This window comes from Akanthomyces muscarius, chromosome 2, assembly GCF_028009165.1.
Source record: "Akanthomyces muscarius strain Ve6 chromosome 2, whole genome shotgun sequence".
NCBI classification, from domain to species: domain Eukaryota; kingdom Fungi; phylum Ascomycota; class Sordariomycetes; order Hypocreales; family Cordycipitaceae; genus Akanthomyces; species Akanthomyces muscarius.
The window spans coordinates 5,305,112-5,326,872 of NC_079242.1; the positions used below are offsets into that span (position 1 = coordinate 5,305,112).

The 21,761-nt window shown below is 51.7% G+C and overlaps 8 protein-coding genes across 8 annotated transcripts; 3 read left to right on the plus strand and 5 right to left on the minus strand.

Annotated features, from left to right (window-relative positions):
• Positions 1-1,538: 1,538 nt before the first annotated feature.
• LMH87_004896 (uncharacterized protein) lies at positions 1,539-2,544 on the minus strand (the record flags this gene model as incomplete). The annotated part of the gene is made up of 3 exons (XM_056196181.1): positions 1,539-2,034; positions 2,118-2,345; positions 2,408-2,544. The coding sequence occupies 3 exons, from the start codon at positions 2,542-2,544 to the stop codon at positions 1,539-1,541; spliced, it is 861 nt and encodes a 286-aa protein (XP_056049736.1).
• A 966-nt stretch (positions 2,545-3,510) lies between these two features.
• Positions 3,511-4,906, plus strand: LMH87_004897 (uncharacterized protein; the record flags this gene model as incomplete). Its single annotated transcript, XM_056196183.1, has 4 exons — positions 3,511-3,715; positions 3,773-4,116; positions 4,183-4,253; positions 4,321-4,906. The coding sequence occupies 4 exons, from the start codon at positions 3,511-3,513 to the stop codon at positions 4,904-4,906; spliced, it is 1,206 nt and encodes a 401-aa protein (XP_056049737.1).
• Positions 4,907-6,998: 2,092 nt separating this feature from the next.
• Positions 6,999-7,541, plus strand: LMH87_004898 (uncharacterized protein; the record flags this gene model as incomplete). The annotated part of the gene is made up of 1 exon (XM_056196184.1): positions 6,999-7,541. One exon carries the CDS (start codon positions 6,999-7,001, stop codon positions 7,539-7,541), a length of 543 nt encoding a protein of 180 aa, XP_056049738.1.
• A 682-nt stretch (positions 7,542-8,223) lies between these two features.
• On the minus strand, positions 8,224-8,772 carry LMH87_004899 (uncharacterized protein; the record flags this gene model as incomplete). The annotated part of the gene is made up of 1 exon (XM_056196185.1): positions 8,224-8,772. The coding sequence occupies one exon, from the start codon at positions 8,770-8,772 to the stop codon at positions 8,224-8,226; it is 549 nt and encodes a 182-aa protein (XP_056049739.1).
• Positions 8,773-9,348: 576 nt separating this feature from the next.
• Positions 9,349-10,489, plus strand: LMH87_004900 (uncharacterized protein; the record flags this gene model as incomplete). Its single annotated transcript, XM_056196186.1, has 4 exons — positions 9,349-9,561; positions 9,634-9,873; positions 9,938-10,235; positions 10,482-10,489. The coding sequence occupies 4 exons, from the start codon at positions 9,349-9,351 to the stop codon at positions 10,487-10,489; spliced, it is 759 nt and encodes a 252-aa protein (XP_056049740.1).
• Positions 10,490-10,720: 231 nt separating this feature from the next.
• On the minus strand, positions 10,721-13,446 carry LMH87_004901 (uncharacterized protein; the record flags this gene model as incomplete). Its single annotated transcript, XM_056196187.1, has 8 exons — positions 10,721-10,872; positions 10,920-11,393; positions 11,439-11,685; positions 11,732-11,859; positions 11,904-12,127; positions 12,183-12,924; positions 12,982-13,065; positions 13,440-13,446. The coding sequence occupies 8 exons, from the start codon at positions 13,444-13,446 to the stop codon at positions 10,721-10,723; spliced, it is 2,058 nt and encodes a 685-aa protein (XP_056049741.1).
• Positions 13,447-14,732: 1,286 nt separating this feature from the next.
• Positions 14,733-15,589, minus strand: LMH87_004902 (uncharacterized protein; the record flags this gene model as incomplete). The annotated part of the gene is made up of 2 exons (XM_056196188.1): positions 14,733-15,138; positions 15,198-15,589. 2 exons carry the CDS (start codon positions 15,587-15,589, stop codon positions 14,733-14,735), a joined length of 798 nt encoding a protein of 265 aa, XP_056049742.1.
• A 1,354-nt stretch (positions 15,590-16,943) lies between these two features.
• Positions 16,944-20,527, minus strand: LMH87_004903 (uncharacterized protein; the record flags this gene model as incomplete). The annotated part of the gene is made up of 6 exons (XM_056196189.1): positions 16,944-17,562; positions 17,613-17,725; positions 17,777-18,265; positions 18,325-20,147; positions 20,206-20,279; positions 20,334-20,527. The coding sequence occupies 6 exons, from the start codon at positions 20,525-20,527 to the stop codon at positions 16,944-16,946; spliced, it is 3,312 nt and encodes a 1,103-aa protein (XP_056049743.1).
• Between the last annotated feature and the right edge of the window lie 1,234 nt (positions 20,528-21,761).

Here is a 21,761-nt window from a genome sequence, read left to right on the forward strand (position 1 = left end):
ATTTAATATTTGATTGAGATGGACAATATATATAATTAATGTATAAATAACTCAAATAACCAGGGTTTGCAAAATAAAATTTACAAACACCACAGCTAAGTATAAACTTGAGGATATCATTATACCCTCAGTTTTTTCTACTACTGGAGCATTTCTAAGAGTGCTTATTATCGAATTTGCTTCCCCAGAAGAAAAAAACACAGCCTCCTCCCATCAGTTGGTACTGAAATAGAGTTCAATAGTTTTGTAGAACTCTTCGCATTATTTCGATTAACCGAACGTTCTCTATCGAACCATTGATTTGTTTAGCGTTCTTGGCAGTCACGGTGGGCACCACAAACCGGGAACCTCGGCGAGCGTGTGTAAGAGCAGAGGCAGGAGTCGGCTATAAAAGTCGGAGTCGCTTTTTACGATGGGAACACTCTCTAACAACATTGCTCGTTCTTGGATCCCAGAAAGCCAAAAAAAAGCGATTTCAGAGTCAATTGAACATGCTCTTCTTGGTTTCTCTCCTCACCCTCGCGGCGAGCGGCATCAACGGCGTCCTCGAGACCCGGACCAGCCAATCTACCGCCAAGCCAAGTTGCAGCCTCCCAGGGTATGGCGCTCAATCAGGCGGCGAGCTTGGCTACTATCGCTATCTTTCCAATACGAACATCGCTGCGTGCCAGGAGCTCTGCCGTCGCGATTCTGAATGTCACTCTTTTAGTTCATATGACAAAGGCGGCTCTGGCAACTGTTATCTCTACAAGTCTCCTGCCGATCAAGTCATTCGGACATCTTACCCTGACTATTCTGTTTCCGATAAGTCTTGTAATCTTGGCAATGAATTGCAAGAATGCTTTTTACCTGGCTATGGAGGTGCAGTGGTTGGCATCAATGGTTTTTTGGAAGTGGTTGAAAACGTCAAAGTGTCGATATGTAGGTCGCATTGTGATGCACATCCGGAATGCAACTCATTCAGCGGTCGAGACGATGACGCGAGCACTTGCTATCTTTATTCTTGGCAGGCAGAGAACATTGCTCGTGTGGAGCTCGTGGGATATGTTATATATGCACAAGGTTGCTCTGTGAATGCAGCGCCTAAGTGCAACCTTGCTGGATGGGGTTCACTGTCTGGAGGACAATTTGGATACTATCGGAGCGTCACAGGCAAGTCTCTCGCCGGATGCCAGACTGAATGTCGCCAGGACATCAGTTGCCGAGCCTTTTGCGGCATAACCGGCACCGCGTCTACTGGCAATTGTTATCTTTATTCAGTGCCTGCTGACTATGTGTATCGTACGTCTTATAGTACTTATGATGTATTCGACTTACGCTGCAGTATTAGTTGAAATACAGTCTCAGAGGTATAAAATGACTATTCATTATGGTTGATCTCAAGGTACTGTGAGCGAGAAGTCCGAATAAATACAAGAATATTGCAACGCTTGCAGCAGTATTACTTCTCAGCTGCTAGTTTGTTATGAACTTTTTCGACCATGCAAATGTAAAGATCACGGCGTGAATGATTGCCAAGTGCAGTGCCCGTGTCTTTATTACGCCTCAATCTGCTTGGTAGCCTCTGCGCCGCCAACAACAGTACCCGTCCTCAGGGCTAGGTTGTCCGCCTGCCACTCTGCGCTCTTTTCAGCTTGGATGGTCTTAAAAGGTTTTGCCGTTGACCGCCGCTGGATGTACTGCTCCGACGTGGCTACGCCTTCGCCAATGACTTGCGCCAGCTCTGCGCGCGCTGACAGTAGCTCGGGTTCCGCGGCGCGCAGTGTACCATTCTCGTCGACAATCTGCTTCTGATTTTTGGCAACCTCAATCATGTGCTTGCCGATGGCGGCGCGCTGGGCGTCGGCCAATGTAGCGGAGCTCGTCAGCACGACACGGTAGGCATTATCGTCGACCATGTTGGCAGCGGATCGGACAATACAAGTGCCGATGACAGCTTTGCTGAAGTTGACGACGCCGCTTGAAGCAAAGCGGTAGCAGAAGAAAAACGCGTCAAGGCGATTTAGGCCGCCGAGCTCATCAAAGGTGACCTCGCTGGAGAACAGGCAGCTTCATTAGCCATGCTTTATTATACAACGACAAAGAACGCTACTTGGCATTCATTATCGATCACTCACTAGATTCTCTCAGTTTGGGCTGAGCCCGAAGCGGAACCAAAAAGCTTGTTGAGCAAGGTACCAGCCAGGTTACCCAGACCCTCCATGACTTTGCCATCCGCGAGCTTGGAAATCAAGTCTTTGGCAAAGTTGCCAATATCGGTGCTCTTGCCAGTGAACACGTCAATGGAGGTACGGCGACTGATTATGTAGCTGATCTTGAGCAGCTTGTGGTCGTTACCGTTGCTCCTACATACAATTGCATTAGCATGGTGTGAGATCTTTCAAAAAGCAAGGATGGAACAACGCACTCGACCTCGTTAAGAAAGTTCTCGAGCTTCTCTTGAGCCCATTGGGAGGCAACCTCAACGGCTTCCTCCTCTTTCTTGACAGCATTGCGGTCGGCCGTCTCGGCAACATCGCGCACGGTTTCGATAATATCAGGCATGTTGAAAAAGGTTGTTTCAGGAAGCTGATGCTGGGAGTTGTGAGAGTAGCTCAGGCTAGGCAGGTAGGTGTTAAAATGAGTCTGAACTGCTGTATGAACTCAAGAAGAAACGGGAGGATTCATTGTGCTTTTATGCTTTTTTTGGTCGTATGGTAGTAGGCACTTGGAGAGAGGTTTCTGTAAATTGATTGATTCGTCATCCCTGCTGCATGGCTCGGTGTTGCCGCTGCAGCTTCTCGAGGTCCTGTGAGGCTGACGAAAACATTGAGCCTCTTTTGATCGAGAACAGGCGAATGATATGATAATGACAAGAATCCTTGTAAGCCTACTCAATAGAGGCAAGAAGGTAACAGTCCGCTAGCCGGGGTTCCCTGAATAGCTCAACTCGGCGTGGGCATGACCCGATTTTCGACATGTAGCGCGGCCTAGCCTCGTCGATACCCGTTCTAGACCCCGCCACTGCCCGAGAATGGCAGCGGGACGGCCTCCTAGAAGAAGTCCACTAGAGAGGTGGCAAAACCATAGCTGAATTTGGATGCAGGGTCCAGGCAAAAACGTATTGGAATTTTATCCTCCGATTTGTCCGCATTGCTGTTTTCCGCGGCGGCCTCTTCCCGAGACGGTTTGGCCAGACTTGACATGATTGTTTGCAACGGCCTCAGTTTATGCTCCGCTGCGGTTTTACTCTGAAGACCTTCTGAGGTTAGGAAGCAGTTGCCAGCGATCTGCAACAGAAAATTTGTTTGGTGTTCAAAAGGAAAACAAGTCTGAGGCTATTCTCTTATATTCACTTTGCTTCCACCTTGCGAGCGACTATCTTTGTGGTATTTTGGCATCTGTCAAACTGAGCCAATTCTCTGCAACCACGAGCCATTTGCTCAATCCTCGACACAATCTTCTACTCACACTATTTACAATCCCATGTTAGTTGGCTCATCCTATTGATTGACACACGGAAGTCTCTAAATGACGATTACAGAAAATCACAAGATGGGCTTCTTTGACGGCATTACACAAGCTTTTGAGAGGGTCGCCGAAACAGCTACAGCGGCAATTCAACATATTGCAGAGTCTGTTGAGGAAATTCAGCGAAAGATTCGCGAGCAAGCAGAAAGGGCTGCGGAGCAGTTGGCTCAAAGTGTCATGAGCCAAGTGAACTCGGCAGCTGACAGTATGTGTCATGAGCTAGAAGAGCTCCTCCCAAAATTTGATGACAAACTTCAACAAGTCATCGACGAGATTACCGAGCTCGCCTCGTCTGCCGCAGATGAAGGCGTAGACATTACCGAGGCCGTCAATGCCGCCGTTGAGATTGCCGTCCAAAAAGTCGAAGACGCTAAGACGGCCGCTATCAAGGCTGTCAAAGACTTTATAGACCATGCTCAAGACAAGCTGTTTGGGTTATTGAAAGCCATCTTGCCAGGATTTCTTCATTCTTCCATCGATTGGCTCAAGGATAAAGTCAAGTTTGTTGTCAACAACTTAGTTGCAATTGGTGCGAGACTCATTGAAAATGGGATTTCCTTTGTCTTGCAAAAGATCAAAGTCTTTGTACAAGATCTTGTCAGGAAGGTAGGCGAGGTCCTCGGGCCGATATGGAAGTTTATTAAACAGATTTGGAAACTATTGTTTGGGCAGAAACCCGAGCAGTGCGAGCTGGTTGTGCAGTGGATAGAAGAGAAGATGAAACGTACGGAACGACAATTTTTGTAAGCCTCGAACATTTTTTAGATTTTTTTTGTTCTCCGGTGGCTAACTGTGGTCGCTTCAATTCAGACAAAAGGCCGGCGTTGCACCCGTCAGCGCCGTGATCAGGCGGCATAAATTCTTCGAACTCCTGCCTCCCGATGAAATTTCTTGGAAAGCTCTGGTACACGAGTTTCTGGACAGAGAGGATAGCACAGCAGCATGGCGCTCTTGCCAAGATAGCATGAAGCCTCTGCTGGCCACCACCAGGCCCAAACCCGGCAGCATGGTCCAGCTTACCTGGGATAATCCATACACTGATGAGCTTGGTGGCCAGCAGCGTGTGCAAATCACGGTAATATACTTCAGGTGGCGTACAGAAGAGTTTCGCAAAGTTTCGGCTGGTTTTATTGGCATCGTCGCCATGATCTCCGCCGTAGATGCTTGTGCAAAGCCATTTGAGCCCCCGACTACTAGGGGAATACCGCACGATCCACCGCTACAGATGGACTCGGCTGCAATGCAGGCCATTTATGATGAGCTTGCGCCGCACATGCGTCTTCTGTCTAAAGGAGGTAGCCAAGATTCAGGCATCCTTGCGAGGCCGAAAAGGACTGTTTCGAGACAGCTGAAATTTAGGGATGACGATGGGGTCTGGAGAACTGTTGACGTGTAACCATGACACAATGTGCTGTTCGACAAAAAAGAGAACAGCTTGAGCTTTAATTAAATACGGACTCAAGATAGCTTGCGGCAGTTTTAAGGACAGTTCGTATCATTTTAAGCCAAGTCCGAGTTTTGACTTCCCACATGAGCAGCTGGATGATTGACGACTAGAGGCGAGTGGAGTGCAGGAGAGTTCTGGTCGCGACAGGGTGGTACTCCGTACCCGACCATATTGAGCAAGGCTGTTGCTATAGCTCCGAAACCTTGTTTAGCCTATCCGCTATGGCGGCTATCCGTCTCCTCGTGATAGAGGCTCATTGGCTGTAAAGATGGGTTGCCGAGTGTTCCCAAACTCGCACGGGTCTGAGGGAGAAATGCTTCGTCTCGCCACCTAGATTAGCAGACCCAATGGAGCCTCGCAGACGTTCCAAAACGTGTGTGCCCCGCGGGTAATCGGCAGAAGCCACGTCGATGAACAACTGTCAGGCTCGAAATAATCGAACAGACTGTGCATGTACCAAGGCATTTGTTAGATTGAGGCACCGCTGTGTCTAGGCCGTTCTGCAATGCCAATCCAGCAGCGTTCGCGACAGCCATTTAGTCGCTAGGGTTGCGCCACTCTCAATTGTGGGATGCAACGAAGTACTAATACTCAGCTCAGCCCGCAGGGGCTGGCTGGTCCGATAATGCGTGCACGATTCAGAGCTAATAATCAATCCATCACCGCGGAGTTCCTCCCGAGCTGAAGCCGAAACTGTCCACGTGAGGCTACTTTCACCCACGCGCGGTGGTTCAGAAGGCAGACTTCTCCACAGCGGGCGTCTTGCCTCTTACGCTGTACATGCACGTGGACTTGCCACGAGACAAGGGTCGGAGCTGCATTCTAAATCTAACGTGAAAAATGCACATGCATTTGCGCCTGAACCCTAAACCTTTCTTTTATTTCTATCTTTTTATAGTAGCCAGTAGTTACTAGTCTCTTTTTTTACTACCCGCTCAAGAGAGAATGCAGGCTATGCCATTCTAGTAACTCTGACAAACCGTGGTACTCTTAGCTTCGTTTAGCAGTGTGCATTTTGTAGATAAACCTGAGCCCTGGCGACGTATGCAACTTTTATTGCCCTGGTATGAAGCAGAGTACTGGTAATGACAAGGCATGCAATTGATGCGCTTTTGTCTAGTGGGTGAGGTGTTAGATTATGCACACATAATCGCCGTCCGAGGCTGCTCAAGTCTTCAGCGCAACTCTCTGAATTAAAAATGAATTAAATTCTAGACGTTGAAACGAGACTCTCAAAACTCATCACAATGATAAATTCATGATGGTACGAATTCCTCGTCGATACTTCTCGAGTCTGCCGGCAGTAATTGCGTTCAGACTCCACTGGCTACCATCTCCGGGTGTTGGAACCCCAGGGGACGGCAGGCAGTAGCGCCGCCCCAGTCACAAACAGGGGCAGAGGCGTAGTTACGCCAGCCACTTGCGCGTGTTCACCTCCACAAAGGCGTAAACTATTTGCACTAGTAATAAGTAACTAACGCATCGGGATGTGGTTCAGTTGAAATACTAGCCCCAGATGCCGAGAATGAGAGGTAGGTCCCGCTATTGCTAGCGAGCTAGTTGCCGTCTTCGCATTCAGCTATTCTGATAAGTCAGACAATATGTTGGTCGCTCCTATATTAAAATTTTTAGACTCTCACTGATTCAAATACCCTGCCTTACTCTATCTGTTTCTATTCTCAACTCTGGGGTCCCCGCTACACAATTCATAGCCGTACGCTGGCGGAGCCGGGCTTGGTTGTGGCTGGCTGAAGTCAACGGCAAGATTTTGGTTTTCTTTTGTGTCTTGCGCTTTTCGCTGGCGATTGCTCTGGAAACTCGCAATATTATCAATATAAGTTGACACTGGCTGCTTAGATTTGGAAGCAACAAGGCCTGGCTTGGGTACTCGTCTAGCTACTTGTGACAGACGAGATAGTCATTGCGTCCGAAATTAATCATTCTCTCGTATGTACTGCTTGCTGGCATGTGGACCGAGAAAGCAGAATGTTCATCTTTGCAAACACATTCCTAACTTGTCGAAATCAGTACCTTCTTGACCATGAATTCGACTCTCAAGAAAATATCACAGGTCAACGATGAAGGGGTAATGGACATATCTCCCGGGTTGAAGAGCGCGATGCACAACTACCTCGCCACCGCTGATGAGAAAGAGTTCCACACCAACGGGTGGGTGGTCGGCAATACCAAAAAGGCACATGGAGAAGGTAATCGAGGCACCTTTGGCATTGTGTGCTCCCTCCAGCAAGAGCCGACAAACCATGTCACTTGGCTGGTGCATAAGCAGGAACAAATTAAGGGGACTCAGTTCAAATGGGGACCCAAAGAGCCTGAGGCGTGCGATGTTATGAGGCACTACAAATTAAACTTTGGCGACAAGTCGACCGTCAAAAATACGAATGAAGAGAAAAATAAGGAGAAGCAGGAGCTAATCGCAGAACTTCCTACAAAGCTCGCGGTGAAGCTGACGCCAGGGCAGCAAGCGAAATTGGAGAGAAGCAAGAAACACCTCAACGTAAGTGAGAAATACTATAATGGTGAAGCGGTCGAGGGAAGCGAGGGATATATGGAGAAGTCGGAGTAACGCGATATAATTTTTCATATCCTAGAACGAAGCTTTATATGTAGTGAAGTCGTACGTGACGTGGTGTCAAGTAAGTCGGGGACACATGTTGCTTAAAACATGACGCTGCCGGTTATTGGTTTAGTAAGAAGTGAGAAATTGAAAAGACTGACTTTTTATCAAAAGAAGCGGCGGAAATAGAGAAAATAGAAATAAAGTAGTAGACTAATTTCCCTCTTTTATTCTTATCTAGTACATTCCATGCGAACTTTTTACCGATGAATAATCAAGGCCGACGTTGTGTCCTTTCTTTGCCTCGGCCTCGGCCGTTCTTCTAGCACTCAGCGACTACCAAGTTTGCACAACAACCATCGAACCTATCGAGGGCGCCGCTGGAAAATCTTCGAACAATATCTTTTTATGTTTTCCATCCTCCATTTTCTTTTTAATTTTCCATTTTATTGCACAAGAGTCAGACTTCGCAGCAGGAAGTGCGGAGACTCATCTCGCCTTTTGTCTGCTCCAATGACGCCGCTCGTAGTTTACTAGTCGAAATGACAGAATCCTTGGGACACTTTGAGCGAAGCTACAATGAAAGCAAAGAAGAAGGTAGGACATCAATTAGTTACATTCAAGCCAGGATAGGCCACGTCCTTTTTTTTTTTTTATACCGCGGGCTCTAAGCATGATTTCTGGCAAAGGATCAATTCTCCCACAAAAGTGGCTTGCCGCCAAGCGTCTCGTTAAAAACCAGCATATAGCCATTTTTGCCCAGCTCTACGCCCTCCTTGCGTAGAATGTTATACGCTGTCACTAGGTGAAAGAAGAGGTACGACATATTAAACGACGTAACGTAAGTGTGAAGCGGCACCTCCGCCTCCCCGTCGTCCAAGGGCAACGTCAGGGTACCCGTGGCGATACTGGTGTTAACTGTGTCCTGGTCCGCGTTTTTGAGGAGCGCCTGCGCGGCGTGCAGACGTCCGCGCACGGTAGCGTAGGATGGTAGCGCGTCGTGGTAACCCCAGCCTTGAGGCGATATGTCGCAGACACGTGAGACGAGTTTGTCGATACAAGTAGCGATGATGCCACATTGACCGCTGAAGGGAATCATAGTTTCGTGGGTGCGTGCAGTGAGAAGGGTGGTAGCATTGGGGGAAGACTCGGCGACGGTGAGCAGAGAGAGGGTGGTGGCGACGATGTCGAAGGCTGGCACGAAAAACGCATTGTAGCCGTTAAACTGGGAGTGGGCCATGTCTTGTAGAAGAGTTATTAGCCGCTAAGAGGAAAAGATGGGTATGATTGGGTACAATTACTTGTGCTCTTGAAGAGGATCGCCTACTGGTAAGGGCCAGGTGTGTTGTGTCAGGCTTTCCTGGATATAAATAGAAAAAAGAGAAACTCCGCTTGATTGACGTTGGTCGCGTTCTTGCTAGTGCCAGTGCCTGCTTTTGCTGCTGTTGATTCAGTTCCATATGTAATAAGGACGAGAATAGTCACCGTCGTGAGTAGCTCTTATTGGCTCATTGTTGCCACGCTGTAGGTGCCTGCGAGGCTCAGCTGCCATCGAAGCCCTCCCCCACATTTTTTTTCCAGAGCAAACTTAACTTGTCAGGACTATTCATTGCGCTCAATAGCGGTTGTGCATTTCTTTCTGCGGAAAGAGATGAGCTAGGTGCGCTCCCCATAGTAAAGTGACTTACACGCAAGATCTCGCATTGCTGCTCCACTTCTCACCGCTTCCTGCACGCAACGTCACTGCAACTAAATTCTGCCGCGACCCTTTTTGAGAGCTGCTGCGTGCATCACTACCGTACCAGGCCACAACAATATGGCAGCTGCCTCATCGCCAGGGCTGCTCTCTGCCCCTACGGCAATACGCTCCCTCTTCAAGTCCTTCCCCCTCGCCGTGCACCCCGCCGAAGCGCTTCCCGCGCGCGTCGCCGACACCGACAGTACACTTCCGCGGCTCTACGTCTTTACGCACGAGCGCGATGCGGTACTCGGTCTGCCGAGCTACAATCCGTCGTGCTTAAAGTGGCAGGTATGCTATTTTGCCTTTGTTCAGATCTTGAGCAGTGATGAAGAAGGGACGGCGAATGCTAAATGGGTACAGACTATCCTGAAAATCGCAAACATCGACTTCCAACTCGTGCCCTCCTCCAATCACGCCTCGCCATCGGGCGCCCTCCCGTTCTTGATTCTCCCATCCAGCACACCTACCGCGGTACCTCTGACGGGTGAGAAGATTGCGCGCTTTGCTAAAGAGCATGCCCCGAGCGTCAACCTTGACGATCCATCACCACGGATTGACGCGTACCAGGCGCTGATCGCCCATAGCGTCCGTCCCGCATGGGTACGAAGACGCCTTTCTTCTTCCAATTGATGCTTTCAAAAGCCGTGTACTAATTGCTGAATAGCTTCACGCATTATACGTGAACTCTGCCAACGATAGTCTTCTAACCGCCCTCTACCTCCCTTCGTCAGCTCTACTCCGGCCGGCGCAGCGCCACAATTTAAGGACAGCCGCTGCGACGGAAATTTTAAAGACAACACGGCGCACAACAGGCGGCATGAATGTAGAGAAAATCTATCACGAGGCAGAAGAGGCGTTCGCGGCGCTAGCGGCCCTGCTCGGCGAGGCAGAGTGGTTCTTAGACGGAGAGACACCGGGCGTGCTGGACGCGGAATTGTTTGCATACACGCAACTGCTTGCGGGTAGGCAGTTGGCGTGGGGGGATAAAGAGCTTGTGAAGAGGTTGGGAAAATTTGAAAACCTAGTTCGCCATACGCAGAGGTTGTATCAGCGCTGCTGGGGGGACTGAACTGGATGCCGACACGTGAATTGTCTTGTACATTACAAACTTTTATAACATAAATACATCGAGCAACATCACGATACAGCTATACAATCAACCAATTTTGGACCCGCGCGCTACACAGAAACTCTAACAGCGTCTGTAGATGGTTGATTTGGGTGCATAATAAAATATAGCACCGACCGGCCGATGATTTCATAATGATAGCCCAAAAAAATACTGCACAAAAGGTGCCTCCGAAGCCTATACGCTGCCTGAGAACGTCATTTCGCAAGCCAGTCAAAATACCCAAACACCAAACTCCATGTCATGTCATCCGTGTGCCGCCAGCGTCGCGGGCCCTTCTGTCAGTGAGAGGTCCAGAACGTCTTGCCAGCTTGTCACCTAAGCATCGTGCTCAGCCCGGATTTCGTTTATTATGTCCCCGACCGAGGTGAAGGCCCCATCGCCGCCATCCTGTCTCAAGTCTTCCAAGAGTACACTTGTCTGCGCGTACAGCTTTTCCAGCGCCGCCCGTGACGACTTGCCGAGGGAAGCTGCAATTTGTTAGTAAACGAACGAGCTCCACGCCAAGCATGCTTACATAAAATGGCGGAGTTGAGCTCTTCTGCCACGATGACTCGGCCCTTCCGGGCCAATAAATGGCTGACTTGTGGTTCCTTCAAGGGGTTGCGATACGCAATCAAGGACCATATCTCGTCCAGAGCCTTGCCCACTTCCTTGCGCGAGTCGTCTGCGTATTCTGCCTGCAGAGCTTGGCCGTACTCTAGCATGTCTCTCTCCAAGTCCAGCACCTCACTCTCGTTTTGTGCCACTGGTGCGTCGTCCCATTCGTCTTCGTCTCCGTTGGCGTCAATATCCATATCCTGAGTGTTGCCGTTTTCCCCAGTCTCCGCAGCCATGTTGAGCTGGGCCGCCTTACGGACCATCTCAATAAACTTGCGACAGCGAAGCTTAAAGTATACCGGCTCGTGTTCTTGCAGGACATGCGGGTAGTACACGTTGGTAAACTTCAGAGCTCTATCGACATCGCCTTCTAGGATGGCTCGCCGGATGCCTGTATTTGTTAGCTTAATCAGATAGGATAAGCCGCAGTACGCACGCTGTCGGTTGTTGGCATCTTCATCGTCGCGAATATTTAGGCTGCTGGATTTAGGCCCCGTGTTCGAGCTCAAGGCTTCATTCTGCAGCTTCAGATCTTCGGCGAATGCGCGCGCTGTCTCTACGTAGCCGTCGTGTTGGAGGAATTGCATGACGAGAGCCTGAATGAAGTCCGTTTCGCCGAGGCCGGGTTCGAGCTTTGATGTGTCGGTCGATTCGATCTCTTTTTGAATATTTTCTCGTTGTTCCTAACCGGTCAGCGAGCCTTCATCCAGCCCCCCACACAAAACTTACCCTCATAAGGTCGTCGATATTGTATACAAAGGGTGTTTGGCCAAAGTTGACCAGCACATGCTCGCCGGCCTTCTTCATGCTCACAGTAGGAAATAATCTTCCCTTTGCCACATCTTGGAAAGCCACACCTGCTATTGTTAGCTGCGTCCACCACATCGGCGACAAGACATACCTAGTTTGACGCCATTCTTTGTATAAAAGGCCGTTCGATCACGGAAGTTGACGCCGCAGCCAACAACATCGCCGACAGAAAAGGTTGGCCCAAAGGGTCGCCCAATATTCTGCCCAGAAAAGCATCGGCCATCGTCGGCGTGGTAGCCCCACGATTCGGGTTCCCAGCCGACAGGTCTGGCCGTGGACGCTGCCCTGCTGGAAAAGCCAATTGCAATCAAAGTCCTATACCGACTTAGCATGGTGTGCTCTCAAAAAGCGCAAAGGCTGTATGACGTACTCATCGCGCCGGCCAGACAGAATCTGAACTTCAAAGTAGTATATACCACACTGCAGTGGCATGTGGTAGTCGGCTCGAATGCCACAGGCTTCGTGGTCTCGATCAAGGTGACCCTTGATTTCCACGTACTTGACCCCGAGCCCGTCAGTGTGGAGGTCGAGGCCGCCGCTCATGTCGCTCTTGTTCCATCGCGTAGGCAGCGGGGAGAGGCCGTCCCTGTCCTCGGACAAAGCACCACGCTCGACAACAGTATGGGAGAGGCCGCGGTGGGAGCCTGTAGGCAGCAGATCGGAGGAGAAGCCGTTGCTGGAGGACATGGTGCCATTTCGCTTTTGCTCCCGTCTTGAGTGTGCGCGTGATCTATGTGCCTCTTGAAGCTTGTGCATATACGTCGACGACTGCAAGTACGAGGGAATGAAGAAGCGTTGTTCCTCGCCATCGTCGGAGACGTCGTCGGGATCGCCATTGGTGAAGAGGTCAAAGGCTCTGGAAAAGGATGGCAGATTGGTGCTGGAGCGCCACATGGCAGAACTGTTGGCGGCACCCGAGTCGTCCATGGCGGGAGTCGGTTGCCCAGATGAGCAGATGAGCAAAGCGGTCGGGTCGATGGTCAGGTCGCCGTTGCCGTCAAGGATAGAGAGGCGGGATGGGTGGGTGTAAAAGTTATAGCCGTGGGCTCTACGGTCGACGGCAGCGTCTTCGTCTCGGGAGGCTGGGCGAGTCGATGGCACCAGGCTTGGATCTGCACCAGATGAGTGATGCTGACCAGAACCGGACATGGGAGGGTAAAATGCAATACTGGGGTGACAGCGGTGGGGCAAGCACCTTGGCAGCGCGGTTGCGCGTCGTGATTTCGATGTAGGTGTAACAGCTAGGTAGGCAGCTGGAGGAGGGAGGGTATGGTGGTGCCACAGGTGGTATTAAGCAACTGGGCCTTTCGGGTCGCGGTGAATCGGCGGCGGGGGATGACGCAGCAAAGGTTTGCAGCGAAGAGATGCGGCTGGAAGAAAGACAGCCTTCGGCTGGTGATGGGAATATAGAGGGAGAATGGACGAGTCGAAAGCCGCGATGAGGTGTGGCGGCCGGTGATGTACGGCTCGTGGCGGAGAGAGAGCGGGACAGTCGAGGTTGGAGCTGCGTCGACTGGGGCCTGTGGTCTGTGGTGTGGTCGAAGAGCGATTGGCTGGAGTAGCACTGTCGCTTCCTGGTCGGGCCGGGTCTGATCTGGTACTTGGTGCTGGGACGCGCTGGACGCACCTTGCATGTACCCCAGCGGCACTGTATCTCGGAAAAGCCCCAGCGCCGATGGCGAGCAGATTGGCTGTTTAGCCGGATCCGTGCAGCAACCCGAGCACATCATCTGAACAAGAATAAGAGCAACCCGACACCCCCCTGGGCAGACTGACAAGCACAATCATTTTTTTTGTGTATATTCATGACCATCATTGGGCTCCAGGAGCGGTCTGCATTGCAAAGACTGCCGTCAGATGCAGAACACCCATTACCTTGCAAAGTACCCAGGTACCTTATCGGGCGGTGGTCGTACTGATGGCAGCGGTCACTGGTCACTTGGACACCTGCCACAGCAGAGGTCCGGCCCAGCACAGCGCCCAGTCAGCCACTGGCCCTTCGCATGCGATGCAGGGGATTCACCTCCGCGTCTTCGCGGCTACCTCACAGCCTGCCTTAGGTACAGCACTCTACCGCTACATCGTCCACTATAAGTCCGGAGTTGAGGCAATCGACCCTGAATCCCGTGCCGCATCGCCTAAGCCTTATGAATTATTACATGCATCGCCATGGCCTTCACCCGTTTCTGCCTCTCGCGATGCGTAGTCTATCCACTTGCTCTACCTTTTTTTGTTAGTCGCTGCAACCTGCGACAGACGTGAGGTCCTCAGCTACCTGACGACTGAGTCGTCTGTTAACAATTAGTAAGCAAGGGGTCCTGCTAAGCAGCTTCTCAGTACAGAGTATCGGATGCAACAAGTCTGAGCTCCCACGACATCAATAATGGGGTTGAAAGCTGTCCAGTTCGTATCAAACAATAGGAAAATTACTTTCATCGCACGATCTGCCTTGACCGATAGTGCTGCGATGATCGTATGTTTGCGGGAGCACACACACGAGTACCAAGTGCACGAACAGCCAGCTAGCAGATCCGCCCACCTGTCACCTTGCCGGATTTTTCAAATCCAGTCCGAAGAGCAGCATGGGAATACAAATCGCAGCAGACTTTTTGCTCAGATTATGCCAATAGTTTCTGCCCATCCAACATTATCTAATTTCAAAAGCATGGCTCGCTGTCCTATATTTACACTTCTATACACACGATTAAAACACGCCAAAACGCCCTCGCAGCAAAGCGCTGCGTTTCTCCAATCCAACCCATGCAATCAAGATGCACCACCCGTACCAAAGTCGAGTCTCGAAATAGTATCGTCGCAAGACATATTAATGCAGCCGCATATAATAGACTTGATTTCAGAATGGTTTGGCAATGCAGTAGAACGGTCCCATGTCGCCAGTGACAGAAACATCCCGGTGCCACTATGAGGCTGCGGCAACAGGTGCAGGCGCAGGTGACGAGGCGTTGACGCTGGGCAGGCTTTGCATTTCCACGTCGCCGCCGATATTGCTAGGCGCAGTGCTGTTGTTCTCCTGACCATTTTCTTTGTTCTCCTTGTTGCTGCTGTCGGCAGAGTCGGCCGGCGTGACCTCAGAGTCGCCCTCAGCACCATTGGCCTTGGGCGGCGCGGTCCAGCGATTTATCTCCCAAACGACACCCGTGAAGCTTTTCAGTGTAAAGTTGCCCTTTGCCCACTTACGGCACGGCTTTCCGGATCTGTCGAGGGCGCGAAGGCCGGCGTTAATGGCGCCTTGGTTCGCCTTAGGACCGAGTTTGTGAGCGGCAGCGTTGGCGCGAACGGCGGCATGATCAATAGTACCGTCCTCCCTGGTCAAGATTAGCGATTGTCGATGCGAAGGATCATGGGGAAAGGGTAGAACGCGTACAGACGCGGCTTCTTCTTGGGGCCTGGCTTGCCGCGGATCTTGGGCTGGCCGTCGGCCGTTGCAGCGGCGCCTCGCTTCACGCCCTTTTTTCTTCCGTCGGTGGGAGGTCCCATAATGGATGGTGCAGGCGTGCCGTCGCCGGCGGGTGTAACAGCATTCGAGTCGGATGCGGTCTCACCACTGCCATTGGGTGCAGGGACTGGCGTAGATGGCGACTCCTTGACCTCGCTCGAGTCCTTCTGGTCGCTGGCGGCGGCGGGAGACTCTGGTTTGATCGCGTCGTCGCCGATGGCCTCGCGTAGGATGGAGGATGGGACAGAGAGGGTGACGACGAGGGATGGCTTGCCTCCAGACTTGCGTCGGCCGTCGGATGTCTTGGTTGGTGGAGCCATGGGAGAGAAATTGGCGGAAAGTCGTGCGTCTCTAGACGGATTAAATACGCGGTGGAAGCGAACTGTGCCAGCGCGAAAAGAGCGAGCGTGTCGGTCGATGACGATGGGCGAGGGCGGGTGTTGATGAAGCCAGGTGTTGGTGGATCAAATTTCGCACACGGCGTTGCTCTGGTAGCCTGTTGGTGGTGAGGTCTGTCAGGTAGGCAGTGTGGTGCGGTGCCGACCTGGGCCAGGGGCGTATTACGTGGAGTAGAGGATTTAGCTGGCGGGCGGTTGGCGATGGTGGTGATGTGGTGCGGAGGATGACCAGCAAAGAAGGGAAAGTGGTGATGATGGGAGGGGGCAAAAGGGTTCGGGGCGACGAGGGTTTTTCATTCTGGGGCTCGTCTGCTTGGTAGCATTTTTTTGGTGCCGTGGTCTGGTCTCATGCTGGCGGTTTGGGTCAGAGGCGGCGCACAATAAAATGGGCAAAAGGTTCTTGTTGCCTCCGCCTGGCAGACCCAGGCGGAGGCAGACGTGACGCTCGCTCACCAAAGAAAGATTTCGGTGGAGCCTCGCCCTTTCTAGAGGACGGACCAAAGGGGACTAGTGACGGTTTGGCATGCACTTGAAGGGGCCACGGGTAGCTGCGTAAAGTACTCAGTACGAGGGATGTGAGGTCAGCTACATTAATATTGCGTCTTGCGAACGCGGTAAGTAAAGTATCTTAGGCACTCTATCCAGTACCGACTACTCGCGCCTCGTCCCACGGCCAATCCCCTCGTCTCCTCGGCGGCCACTTCTCTGCCTCCGAAACGAATCTATCCTGAGTTATCCCTCGCCACGCTGGCCACCTGCTGAACTGTTCTCTCCCACTTGCGCGAAATATCACGACAGCATGGAACGATAGCGTCACGTAGCCGTTTGCCAATTTTTCCTGCCACATTTCTCCATCGCAAACCACGCATGTCTGTGCCTATGTGCCGGGGCAACTGGGTTCCCACGCACCACATTATTTTCTGTCCACGCGCATCAAACAAGCAAACAGCCCGCCTCGAATTACGAGCTCATACCCTTCTTCTGACCCTATGACCAGAAGCCTTCAATTCCAGACCTAGTCATATTCTCGTTTCGCTGTCGACCGACCTATAGCAAGTAGCAAACCAGCCATTGCGCGCTCGCCTACCCTACACTATCCGCGAGCATCTCCTAGAGCCTATCAGGGCCCTGGTCCTAACTGCGCGCTGCTATTTCATCTTTTCTCACGTCTAGTCTCCAAGCGCTTCTTAAAAAAACACATTGAATGGTAACCTGTGTTGAAAATGCTGATCAGGCTACCTCATCTAAATTAAGCTTCCCCTGACCGTTGTCGACGTTACCACGCGGCCCTGGCCATCAAGCCGTTCGGGTATTTGCGTACAAAAAAACGTCTTGCCTCATCAATCAAAATAATGTAAATACCAAAAGCAAATGGCAAGAACCAGTATTCGACAGGCACTGGTGCTGTGATAATCACGCGCTGAATCGCTGGTGGGTAGCACCAGAGGAACGCCATGCTAAGCGCGAAGAGAATCGCGGGAAACAAGTACAGGTTTTGCGTAGCCTTGTCAAACACCGGCGGATGTTGGAAAATGCTCAACCGGCGGCACCGAACTGCCATCAGGTTGAACCACTGCATCACCACCAAGTTGACAAAGTAGATGGACGACGCCTCCGTCAACCGAGCGTTGTAGTAGTCCTCGGTCACGTATGACGGGACTTTGCCGAAGGAAAACCATAGGTCTTTGAATGCGATGCCCTTGCGCTCTAAGTACCAGTATGACATCGCGAACGAGGCTAACGTCTCAGTCATGCCAATAATGCCGTATGCCTGGAAGATGAGTTGCCAATTGACCAAGCGGTCTTTCTTGACGTTTCGCGGGCGACGGTGCAACACGTCAGCCTCGGGCTTTTCGTAAGACAGGACGGTGGCGGCCACACAATCAGTGAAGCAACTGGTTTTGTTAGCCAAATACTGCCATATAGTGAGTTGCTGAGACCATACCAAATGATGATCATGAGGAAAGAAGACAGAATCTGTGGAAGGCCAAAGGCAACGTTGGTTATGACAGGCCAGAACTCAGAGAACGATCCAGCAGGCAGAAGATACGCAATGACCTGCATTTGTTAGTCAACCGACATCTAGAATCCAGAGTTAGAACATTATACCTTTTTCAAGTTATCAAATACGACACGGCCGTACTGCACAGCAATCACGATCGACGAGAACGAGTCCAGCAGGATCATGTCGGCCGCCTCCATCGCAATATCCGAACCACTACCGAGGGCGATGCCGACATCAGCGGCCTTGAGTGATGGCGCGTCGTTCACGCCATCACCAGTCATGGCGACGACATTGTCTTTTTGGAACTCGCGCACGATGCGCAGCTTCTGCTCTGGCGTCGTGCGCGCGAAGACAATCTCCTCATACTCGGTGAGCGTTTTCCACTGGTAGTCGTTGAGCAGTGTAAGCTCGCTGCCGCTGATTACAAGGGCGCCGCGCGAGCCGCTGCTACTGCGCTTTTCTTCAGAATCGGTCGAGTCGGGGGACGGCTGGGGGTTGCGTTCCAGGTAGCTGGCGCCGTCGACGTGCACGCAAGTGACGATACCAGCGTCGCGGGCGATGGCCAGCGCCGTCAGACTGAAGTCACCTGTAACCTAGAGGAGTGGTCCGTTTAGTTTATGTAGGCTGAGAATTGACCGGATGGATAGCTCACCATGGCGATTCTAATACCGGCACCGCGAAGAGTAGACACGACATTGCGAATCTCGGGTCGGAGAGGATCGACAATGGCGACGAGGCCGACCAAGGTTAGACTACACTTAGCAAGCTCGAGCATTTCCTCCTCATAAGCACCATCCTCAACAGCATTCTTGATCGAGTTGCTGGGAACAATCTTGCGCGCGAGGAGCAGACAGCGCTTACCCTGCGACGAGTACACTTGCTTAAGGTGTTCAAACGTGGCAAGGGCGTTTTTGTCTAGTGAAGCAACACTGCCATCCGGGGTGAGGTACTCAGAGCAGCGACTAATGAGCACATCGGGAGCGCCCTTGATCGTGAGAAGAATATCATTGTCTCCAAATTGAGAAGCACTGGAGGTGTGCATGGTATGCCCGAGAGCCTCCTTGCGACTGCAGGTAAATGTGCGAATCATAAACTTATTCTTACTGTTGAAAGCAAGATCAAACACCTTTTGCCAGCATCCTCTGAAATAACCAACATTCCCATCTGAGATGGACTCAGAGAATCGCAGAATGGCGGTGTCTGTAGCGTCACCAAATACGTTGCGCTGGGCCAGGGGGATGTCTGTCTGCGAGGCGTCCAGCTCCGCGGCGTTGCAGAGAGCAGCGAGGGCACCAAGCTGTTCAAAGGCAGATTGACGCGGAGAGTCGCTCCCCTTTTCGTTGCTGCCTAGATTAATCTGAAGCTCTTCCACACTGACATTGCTGCTGCCAATGGCGCAGTCGGTAAGAGACATCTTACCCTGCGTTAGCGTGCCCGTCTTGTCTGAGCAAATGACGGAAACGGATCCGAGCGTCTCGACAGTCTTGAGGGACTTGCAAAGGACGTTATTCTTTTTCATCAGATTGGCAGTGATGGTGAGGCCAGCGGTGATGGCAATGGGGAGGCCCTCGGGGATAAAAGCAACGGCAACACTGACGCAGCTGACGATGAGGGCGCTGACGGAAATGAAGCCCGGGTGGTCCTTGCGAAGCCATGCGCTCCAGAGAATAAGGACCAAGGTAATCATGGCCAGCATGATGCCGCAGATAAAGAGCACGAAGTACAGCACTTCTCTTTCCAGCGTCGTCATCTTTGTCTTGGGTTCGTTGGTCAAGGTGGCGATGCGACCAAAGACAGTCTTGTCACCAGTCGCGACCACAATGCCGGTACTAGTACCAATGATGCAGTGCGTCCCCTGAAGGCCAATGTTGTGCGTCTCCAAGTAATTTTCATCGGTAGAATTGACGGTGCCCGGTACAGGGCGCGATTCACCCGTCAAGACAGAGCGATCAAACTTGGCATCGGACGAGGCTTGGATGAAGCGCATATCAGCTGGGAGTTTGTTGCCAGCCTTAATGAGGACAACATCACCAGGCACTAGCTCCTCAGCTGGCACATGGACGAAATTCCCGTCGCGCATCACCTGCGACTGCTCAGGCAGCATATCCTTGATGGATGCCATGACACGGGACGTGGACCAGTCCTGGAACATATTGAAGCTAGCTTGGAGGAAGAAGACGGCCAGAAGAACAATTGCGAGTGCAAGATTGGCGAGCGCTGGGTTCGGCTCGCCGAGGGGCTTCCAAGAGACGAAGACGAGGATGCTACCAACGAGCAGGATGCCACCGAAGCCCTTGAAGAAGTACCCAAGGACGGTGAGTGTCCGATTCGTTTTCGGCGGGGAGGGAGCGTTCCGACCGTATTCAAGCTGGCGACGCTTGACCTGGTCCTCCGACAGGCCATCCAGGGGAGAGCTGGTGAGGCGCGAGGAGACTTCATCGGCGGCAATGGTGTGCCATTCCAAGTCACCAAGGTCTAGTATGTGTAAGCTATAGGTCCAAACAGCGTGTGCAATATTGGTGTTCGTGTCTACCTTTGGCAGTGGCATCGGCCGCGCGAATAGCTTCTGCACGCTCCTTGCCTCTTGACTCTTCAATGCCGAACGAGCTTTTGGGGGGAGTCAGATAGCTTCTAAAGTAAACAGAGAACGGCTTCACCTACACAGTGCGGTAGTGAATAGGAAGAGTCACGGCCGGATCGACCTGGGCTCGTGAAATGCTGCGAATGGCCATTGAGTCGGTGGAATTGGCGCGGCTCAGGCGAGGGCGAGAGCGCGTCCGCTGATGACCTTGCTCCTCGTCATGCCAGCGGATGCGTTCTGCGCCGACGGCTTCTACAGGCTTATTGGAAGCCATGAAACGTCAGCTGGGAGGAATAAAGACAGAGAAAAGTGTACCGAAGAGGAAAAATGGAACGAAGAGGACAAATGGAACGAAGAGGACAAATGGAACGAAGAGGACAAATGGAACGAAGAGGACAAATGGAACGAAGAGGACAAATGGAACGAAGAGGGGCAGTGCTTTAGAGCAACGAGATTGGAATGGCTTGGGGATAGTACAAACCGAGATCAATACTACTCTAACGTGGTGTGCGAGAGATCAAGGCTTTATATTCTACAGCGATAAACAACAGGAGGATTTGCCTGGGCTTGAATTGAACGGGCCTTTTGCCTCATTCAAACCCAGCAGAGCAGAAAGCTAGCTAAGATGGGACAGGCCGAGGGCGCAGTAGCCTGTTGCCTTGACCAAGATGACCTTTTGGGGAGTCAGATGAGCCTAAATCAATTGACGAACTAAACGAGGCGGTGGTAAAATTATGGATGGACATGTGGGCGTGCGCAAGCGACCGTTCACGGTATGGGGTGCTCAATAACACGCGAGGTTGGTGAGGCAAGCTTGTATCCGCTTCACACCCAGAAGCTAAGAATTGCGACAAGAGAGGAGAAAAAAGAAGAAAACAATAAATGGCATGAAGACTTGACGGAAATTGCCTCATCCCACAGCCTCGCGAGATGTTGGAACCCTGTGGAGTAGGAGTAACATAAGTTTGCCGAAGGATAGGTGACACGGTCCAAGAAAAGGCCATCCGAGGGAAGAAAGGCGGAGTGTGCCGATCGGCAAGTGGAGGGGGGGTAGTTAGGCATTCGTGTTGCGGGATAACAAAGTCGAAGTATTGCGGACGAAGCTGGTGCGTGGACTGGGTATGAGCGATATACCACCAAGAGACAGGGCTGATGTCGGGGCAAGACAAGATTTTTAGCGCCGCCTCAGTGTGGCCATGCCATCCTATTTTAGAAAGTCTGACGGAAAAATTGGCAGCGCTGTTTTGCTCTCCTTCATGCATGCCAAAATATCACTCGATGGTCCATAGCGCTCTGGATCGACGGGGTGGACAGAAGAAGCCATCGAGAGCCACATGGCGACGTCAGCGGCCCCCCGAGGCAGGCTACTAGCGTTGCTTTCCCGCTGTTGTTGGGTCGGCCTGTCTTCCGGCCGATGAACAACGGGGAGGGGTTCAATTTCCCGCATGTGTCTAGTGAAATATGTAGGCTGCCGTAGGTTGGCTGGAGTGGGGATGAGAACTAGCATT